The sequence below is a fragment of the Aythya marila genome (genome assembly GCF_965140915.1).
Source record: "Aythya marila genome assembly, contig: HAP1_HAP1_SCAFFOLD_193, whole genome shotgun sequence".
Classification (NCBI taxonomy): Eukaryota; Metazoa; Chordata; class Aves; order Anseriformes; family Anatidae; genus Aythya; species Aythya marila.
Genome location: NW_028136875.1, coordinates 153,606 through 162,725, shown reverse-complemented (window position 1 = coordinate 162,725; position 9,120 = coordinate 153,606). Strand labels below are relative to the sequence as shown.

Sequence of the window (9,120 nt, the reverse complement as noted above, 5' to 3'; positions counted from 1 at the left end):
TTGCAAAATATTCTTCAAAAACATGTTACCAAGCCATTTTCTGCCATTGGGAGGAAGCAGAGCATTATCACCCCTCCACAGACGCCAACATGTTCTTAATGAACATTCACGTTTGGTCCCAGGGGAGGGCTGATAGTGCTATTACACGCCATGGGCTGTGGATTAAATGGCAGAATAACACACGTTCCCATCTCACCTGGCTTCACTACAGACCTGCAGAGCTCTTCGCTGCTCCCAAAGCTGCAGCACACTTTATGGTAACATGGCTTTGCTCCACACACCAACACCAGAAGCTCCAGAAACCCTTCCTAGATACCTGCAGAGCTTCAGCAGACCCGTATCAAGCTCTCCTTGTTCTTCCATCTCCCATGTTCTCCGCTTCACAGGCACAGGGCAGGAGCACGGCTGCGGTACTGCACAGCCAGGCAGAAAGCCTTGGCTCTGCCCAACTCACTGCCTGGCAGCAGCAAAGCCTGGCATCGTGCCGCAGGCTCCCTCATTGCAAAACCAGAAGGATTACAGTCCCTTCAGTGCTAGAGGTCCCTGGAGGAAAACTGAAACATGCTATTATTCTTTCTGGAAAGCAGCATCTTGCAGAGAAAGGTTGTTCGACCCTACAGCAAAGCCCACGACAGCAAAGCTCCCATGCAGCCTGTGCAGACAGCTCATGATGCAAGGTCAGCTCCCTCATCACGGTGTGTGACTGAAAGCCCCCATCCATAGAACAAGCATCCCAAAACAGCAGGTAAACAAAAGCTGCAACAAACGCTCACATCACCAGCTAAAAGTAAGGACCATGAGGCTGCATCAGGTTTCTAAGTTGCTCAGAGCTAATCCTGCTTGCTTCTCTTTCCTTTTAATTAGGCTTCATTAAGCACTGATACATCACACCTAGCTCACCATGAACAACTATTAATCAAAGAGGGTATCAGCTCTGGTTAATTGTCCACATTAGTTATCTGTCATTCCCTATGCTGGTAACAGCCTGCACCTGCAGTCAGTCTCTGAGCAACGCAAAGCTTGCAGACCTGTCCCACGCAGGGAGGAGCATGAGCCTACAGCCTGGATGTGACCATGTTTCTGTGGCTTACCAGCACCCCAAACGTATTTAGCCCCACAACCCGTTTTATGAGAGCTGCTTCATTGCTGGAAAACCGGAGCCTAGAGCAATGCCACGACATGCTGAAGTCACTTAGGAAGTTGCAGAGAAGGGGATTTTCAGAGGAAAAGGTTGAATCCAGGTCTTCCAGCCTCCAGACTCACCCACTGACCGGACTTGTTCTCCCCACAATTTCTCAATTCTTAAGAGCAATGTCCCCATAAGTGTCTTTTTTTATTTCTTATTTTTAAGAGAGGACAAGTATTTGTGCCCACCTTCCGTGGAGAAAAAAGCAGGCCTTCACATGCAATTTGAACAATACGGAATATTTTACATCAATCTTTCACGTCAGTTCGGTGGCACTTGCACGGTTCCTCTGGAGGGGAAAAATATTTAGTTTGTCGTACAGCGGAAGCATTTTTCAGAGCCAAATATGAGATGAAACAGTCCTTTTATCTCCAGCTCTACCCTGGGGGAACACTCCTCCCAGCTTTCTGCACTTCAGAATGACTATGGAGTCTGCTAGCAAGAGGGGAAAAAAGGAAAAGAAAAGGCTATTTTTGCCAACAACCCCCATGACATCAGGAGCAGAATGCCTTACGGTTATCACCAGTGGACAAATGGGTCCTAAGCAATAGAAGTAAAATGGAATTGTTGGGTAACTGGTTTGATGGGAAGGGACCATGCTCCAGAGAAGAAAAATTCCTCTTTTGGAGATTAATGCCAGGAAGTAAAAAGACATTTCTAAGAGCTGAGTTGGCCCAATCCCCATAATTAGAGCACAGCCGGTACTCCAGCTGTGCGTGTCATTTTTTTTCACACTAGAATTTCTTTCCTGACAGTCATTTCTTGGGGCTGGTTCCCATTTTTCTGGTTAGGAAAGCTGTGCCTGGGCTATAAAATTGTGGTTCTCTGAGTTGTAGTAAACCACTTGGAGTTTGGTGCCTCTGAGGGCCTCTTATGAATCCAGTTTTGCCTGGTTGTTTAATCATTGCCTGCATTTGCCTTTTTGGCACAAGTCGACCCTCTCCACGCTGTGGGCACTCGCAGCAGGCTTTGTGCCATTGACAGAGCCAGGCGTGATGGGGTGGTTGGGGCTGTTCACCCATGCATCGGTTGAGACCATGAGGCGTATCGCACAAAGTTTACAGATGGGTAATCAGGAACAACCAGACCTGAGTTAAAAGCACCAAAAATTAGCCATTGGCCATAAACAAACATAGTAATGGAAACTGAAAAGAGGATAGGAAGGAGACAACAGCAGCCTGTGAGATGGCCAGCACTGGAATGAGATTTCCACCAAGGCTGGGGTGGATGATCCTGGGCTCCCAGCTCAGCTCCACCTCTCTCTCTACAGCCTCCTTCCTTGCCTTCTCTGCCCCCTGTGCTGCAGGTGATAGGACTGGGGGGGGGGGGGGGAGAGGGAGCAGCACTTCATGGCATCGCTCGAGGCTGATTTATGACTTCCCGAGGATGGCGAACGCTGCATTCCCCAGCTTTAATAGAGGGGGCAGAGTCTGAAGTTCCCTCAGCTGGAACACAAGTGAAGAAAAGCGTCAGGTTTCCTATGCCCACGATCCCACCTCCTTCAGCAGGTGACCCTTCGGCATCCTGCATCCATATATAAACATCTTGTCCCCCCGCCATCCTCTCTGGACACAGAAGTGACAGTGGCGATTGCCTGAGGACACCGCAGGCAGGATCAGTCCTTGCAGCCTCCAGCAACGGCCTCTCCATGATGTGGGAACTCCGATCCGTAGCCTTCACCCGGGCTGTCCTTGCAGAATTTTTGGCGACCTTGGTCTTCATCCTCTTTGGTCTGGGCTCTGCTCTGAACTGGCCCTCAGCTTCCTCCCCGAGCATCCTCCAAATCGCGCTGGCTTTTGGCTTAGCCATCAGCACACTGGTCCAAGCCTTGGGGCACATCAGCGGAGCCCACATCAACCCAGCGGTGACGGTAGCTTGCCTCATCGGCTCCCATGTCTCCTTCCTCCGTGCAGTCTTCTACGTGGTGGCCCAGCTCCTGGGGGCTGTCGTGGGGGCTGCCATCCTACACGAGATCACACCAGCAGACTCCCAGGAAGGCTTAGCCATCAACAAGGTAAGAGCACAGGCTGCGGACGGGCTTGGAAAGGAGCAGAAAAGTTTGGGCAGGAGGTCAGGGACGGCTGAGGGATGAAAAGAAAGGCTTTGTGACCAGCAAGGACATTTAGTGACTGTTGGATGGGAAGCCAGCATCAGCTGGCATGGGGGCAGACATATCTCCTGCAGAAACGCCCGTGCCAGGAGCAGCATCGCCCAAAACCAAGGCAGGCGGTGAGGAGGAGGAAGGCAGCGTGTTCAGGAGACAGCACACGGAAATCCCTTTTCTCGCAGCAGTCAGCTAGCAGCAGAGAGGCAGACCCAGCTTCACTGCCAAAGAGATTAAGAGGGTTGAAAAGGGATTGGGGATTAGTCTGAACAAGAATATTTAGATTGATAATAGCTGAGGTTTAATAAACCCAACAAAGCAAGTAAGAGTTTTAAGAGAGACTTTCAAAACATCCAGCTCTGCTGTTTTAGAGCTTAAGTCACCTGAAAGAGGAATAGGATTTTAATTTTTTCCCCTGTGGGCTGTTCATCTTGTAGCTGCCTGCACAAATTATCCTTAAAAAAAAAAAAAAAAAAAAAGGAATATCAGAGAGAGATCCAGCTCTGGATGTCGGCCAGGAGGACAATTGCTGCTTTCAGAGCGTCACCAAGCAAAGCACTCTTGGGATCAGCATTTGGGAGGATGCGTGGTGTCCAAAGCAGGGGTGACACAGGAAAAGAAAGGGCAGAGAAGTGCCAAGAGAAGTGCCAGTATGGGCTAAGGGAAGAGACAGCGAGAGGGGGCTGCAAACCATGTATCTGCCCAGCAGCACTGCCAATTCCATTCAGATCTGGATTAAAAACCTTCAAGGAATAATAAAGTGCCAGAAAGCAGAGATGGAGAAGAGGGTGTGCAACTAGGCACAGCTTCAGACCAAATCTGACAAATTCTTTCAGTCAAAAAAGAGTGGGAAGGAAAAAGGGATTTTTTTGTGTGACAAAACATTTCTTTTTGACATTTCTGAAAAGTAATTCATACAATTTTCTAAAAGGCATCTTGTATTTTAAGCATGAGGAAAAGAAAAAGAAATCCTCAGGTCAAAGGAAGAGTGGAAAAATAATGCCAGAAAAGATGCCACAAAAACGTTTCCTGCCATGTCAATCAAGTGTTACCATTGAGCTACTTCTCCTTAGGAAAATTTTCCTCCTCTTCATATTGATGCCAAAAATTTCACCTGTTTCCTATGTCCCTGTTGGTTCCCCCTCCAAATTTCCAACCCAGTCACCAAACTTGCCTATCCCTGAGATGTTTCTCCTCCCCTTCCAGCTGCATAACGAGACGACGACGGGGCAGGCAGTGACCGTTGAGCTCTTCCTCACCTTCCAGCTGGTCCTGTGCATCTTTGCTTCCACTGATGAGCGCCGGGAGGACAACCTGGGATCCCCCGCCCTGTCCATTGGCCTTTCCGTCACTGTTGGACATCTGCTTGGGGTGGGTAGAATGGGTCAAAACACAACATTTTGAGGGTTGTCTTTGCCTTTGTGCCCAAAGCTTGCTTGGCTGCATGTCCTGTGGTTGTCAGTGGATTTGTAACTGATGCTGTGACCGTGATTTTACATTATTGGATGTGAAAAAAGCATAACCTGCTGGGCTCTGCTGCTCCTCACGTCCCTTCAGGAGCTCCATGGGGTCTTCTATCCTGAAGGGAATGTAGTAGCAACTGAGACTCTCAAGACCATGATAAACATGGACAGGGAAATATGCAGGGTGAGCAGCCAGGGAAATCCCTCCCAGAGGACTTTTGCTGGGAACATCAGCCCCCAACACACCCAGCTTCTCAACACATGGATTAAAGCAGATCCTTACTGATCTGCAAGCCCATGTGCCTATGGGATATTCTTCCTGCAATCCGCAGTGGCAAGAAGTAGCAATTTGCTCCAGGAATAGAAACAGCAGGAACTTGTCCTCACAGTCCCTGTCACACTGCAGGGCACGTTGCCCAGCCACAGCTGAGCTGCACCATGCACGGGACACATATGCTCGCGCAGAAGGTGCACAAATACAACTCACACGTGTTGACTCAGGCGCTGGAAGCTGGTAGCATCACTTTTCCTGGAACAGGGCAGGCTGGGATGTGAAGCATCAACTTGGTGGATGAATCACGCTAATAACACACTGGGATATTTTAAAATAATGCGGTAAAAGAGCTTAAAGCTAACAATAAGCTTGGTGTTTCTCGGCAGATCCGTTACACCGGCTGCTCCATGAATCCAGCCAGATCTTTCGCCCCTGCTGTGATAGTTGGAGACTTCAGTGACCACTGGGTAAGAAGTTGGGTCTCTGCGTTGGTTTGGTGAGAACGGCCCCCCCGCATTACCAATATTCCCAGAGAACCAAAAAGCCAGCCATATTTGTGGCACTTCAGCACCAGCTGAAGGGGAGACATAGAAATTTGGAGAAAGAGGTGGGGCTGTTGGATGCTTAATTAGCTTATCTAAGCAGGGTGAGTTGCGACAGCAAAAAGGGTGTGTGGTTTGTTGACCATGACTTAGCACAAGAAGTAAAACCAGTAGAGAGTGGAGCTCTTCTTGACATCCTGGAAACCTTTCCTGGTTGCAGATGGATCTGGGCATGCCTTTTCCACCAGTTCTTTCAGGGATGCTCCCAGGAATTTCCATCTGCAAAGAGCACACTCAAAGCCGGATCTGTAGTGGTTTAGATCAGTGGTGTAGGAAGACATTTGCTCACCCAATTCTTCTATTTCTCTTTTCACCAGGTCTTCTGGGTGGGCCCTCTGATCGGGGCAGCAGCAGCTTCCATCGTCTACAATTACATCCTCTTCCCACAGTCCAAAACCTTCTCGGAGAGACTTGCCATCTTCAAGGGTTTGGAGCCAGAGGAGGACTGGGCAGAGCGCGAGGTCCGCCGGCGGCAGTCAGTGGAGCTGCACTCACCGCAGACCCTGCCGAGGGGGATGTCAGAGAAGGTGTAGCCGAACCCCCCCAGGCCAAGAGAGGAGCTGGAGAAAAATCTGACATCCATTTTGGAGACAGCACCCACTCAGCTGGGCATTTCACCTCTCCCCTCTCTCCCTTTTCTTTTTGCTGGGGGGGATAACCCATCTCCTGGGGATACCTCCCATCACCCAGCTCTCTCTCTGCCTGGTGGTTTTCTAACCCCGGGGGAAAGCACCATTAAACCAACACAACCAGTGTAGCAACAGGAACAAGCACACCAGGGTGTGCTCCTTCTGGCTGGCTCCTTCCATGTCCCCCTGCAGGAGGTGGTGCTCAGCGGAGCTCGCTGCCCTTCACGAAGAGCTCGGAGGCGCTGCGGAGAGTTGTTATTACAGACACCTCCTGGGTGTGGAGGTTGCCACCCGATGCCTCACTGCTGTAGAAGTCAAAAAAAAAAAAAAAAAGAAGCCAAAAAGGCTGCTGTAGAAGTGCAGCATTGGTTCAGCACTGGTTTAACCCACTGTCTGCCACAGCAAAAATATTGATTCTGGTCCTCCACGTTGGTCCTTCAATGAGAAAGGAGCACTTGAATACTATTTCAAAAATATTTTTGAAAATCAATTTTTAATCTGTTCCTAGACTGAGCAATGTGAATTAAAATCATGTTACCGTTCAAACAGAGTGTAAAATTGTATTTAAATTACCAAATATTCACTTTTAAAATTAGTCCATATTTTTGTTTCTTTTCAAAGGAAAATATATATATATATGTCAAGAAAACCCAAAGAAAATTATCCAGAATTTATCTTGCCTACGAGCTGCTAAAGACAACATCATGCTGCTGATTCATTTTATATCTTTTTTACAATGTTCAAGTTAATTACATGCTTCTTCTCCTTCGGATCTAAACATTGTATTTATTATCTACCATGACAAAGTTTAAGACTCATATAAACTGCAAAGAGCCCTACAATGAGTATTAATGTCTAATAAATTACTGTACTCTTTCAAATAAAGTTCTTTAAATTCACTTCTATTCACTGAATTAATACATGTGAATCAAACGATGACACCTTTATGATCATATATATATACAGTCATATAACGTATATGGTCATATACTATGTATATATATGGTCATATACATACAGCCCATCTTCAAGCCAGCAACTTATTGATTTGCAAAAATGACAGTAAAATAAACAAATAAACAAAAACAAACAAACAAGACCCCTCAGATTACAGTTTAAAAACAAAAAAAACACCTTGGCTTTAAAGTATGGACCCACAATATAAAGATCATCCCTCCTTTAGCATCCTCCAGATGCTCCAATTTCTGGCCTGGCCAGATTCTGGCCTCAGCACACCAGCACTAACACAAAGCAATCTCCCTAAACCAGATTTTCAGATGGCTGAAGCAGTGTAAGTCCTCTCGAGTCAACCAGCTACGTGAATTTACCCTCTCCACAGTGCTGTCATTGACTTCAGTGACACTTCCAAAACTTGCACCGTCAGGAAACCAAGCCAGTCGTTCCAGATCTACACTGGTGCAAGTCAAATTAGAGAGCAGGATCAGCCACCCGGAGATCAGAGCTGCCACAGACCAACTGCAAACCTCACTGAATCGATAACACATATATATAATAGACCTCAACAGGAATGCCTTGGCCCAGGATTGAAAACCACCCAGCCATGCCCATCCATCAGTTCATGACTGTCCACAATGTGTATCCACAATACTTATTGCACCATAAATTAACCTTTATTGGCTTCATCATGAAGCTGTGATAAATAGTACGATTGTGAAGTCAAAATGTAAAGCACTGTACGAAGTGTCTTGGCCCAAGTTGCTACCTGTGTCCTGTTGTCCTCCTGTACAGGAGGATTGCAAAACCTGCCGACTGATTCTTCACTTTATGTAGAGGTGAAGAATTCAGAGGGCAACCTGAGACCATGCAAACCTCTGCTCCAAAGAACACTGAGACAGCCTGTCCCCAGAGTGCAGACCTCAAACCTTCCATCACACGGCTGCAAGCGGGGAATTTGGCGTCTTACCTAGGAGAAAATGGAAAGAAAATCAGCCTGGCTTGGATGATGCCAAACCCATCAGTATCTTAAAAACACGTTGCAAGTCCAGCCATTTGGCTCTCACAGCAAAATGTAAGACAGAAGAAAAAAGAAAAAAAAAAAAAGAAAAAAAAAAGAAAAAAAGCCCAGCTTCAAAGCTCAGAGACCTGAACAGATTTTTTTGATGTGAATTTCTTGGACTGACCTTGTACAAATCCTTTGGATCCAAATCTTCAAGACCATGTGAGCACCCAGCTCCCATCCGGCACCAACCTCTCAATGGCATGACCTACCTAGGAGGCAGACACATCATTAATTTTATGGATCTATTTATATATGTAGAAATATATCCCGAGCATGATTTCCTGAAGGAGGTGCCGTGGAGGCTAAATCCATCCAAGACTGCAAGAGGGGAAATCGTGTTCGGGTGTAGTCCAGGAAAGGACCACAGACGTTTGCAGAAGGTTGGGAATAGGCGGCGCTCCATGGGGAGCTTTGGGGAAGCTAATCCCCAGCTAATTCCTACAGCTTCAAGGCTTGCAGCGAGCCCTGTTTCACAAAGCTCTGTTGATGGGTCTGGATACAAGACCAGAGGCTCTGCTTCAATTTTCAAATCAATTTTTCAGGAACATGATCAAATCAGACATTTCTTAAGAGACCACTCAATGCAAGAGTCTTTAGCTCCAAGTGCAGATGATGGTACCACCACAAGTCTCTTTAAATCCTAATCAGTGTAAACTATCTGTAACTTTTTAGGTTGAGAAATTTCGTCTGGGTCTTGGAGGCAGGACGGGGTGAAAAACTTGTTTTCCAGTTCACAGAGTTAACTAACCGCATATTGTCACCAGCATTTCATTTTGCAAGGTCCTAGGCTCTTGGAGCAATTATGCGAGAATTTCAGCTTTTGAGTTTCCAGATTACTCTCT

The 9,120-nt window shown here is 47.1% G+C and overlaps 1 protein-coding gene across 1 annotated transcript; it reads left to right on the top strand.

Moving 5' to 3' along the window:
* The first annotated feature begins 2,676 nt into the window (after nucleotides 1-2,676).
* On the top strand, nucleotides 2,677-7,157 carry AQP2 (aquaporin 2). The gene is made up of 4 exons (XM_082785738.1): nucleotides 2,677-3,200; nucleotides 4,497-4,661; nucleotides 5,414-5,494; nucleotides 5,947-7,157. Exons 1-4 carry the CDS (start codon nucleotides 2,835-2,837, stop codon nucleotides 6,160-6,162), a joined length of 828 nt encoding a protein of 275 aa, XP_082641864.1. The 5' UTR covers nucleotides 2,677-2,834; the 3' UTR covers nucleotides 6,163-7,157.
* Nucleotides 7,158-9,120: the final 1,963 nt, after the last annotated feature.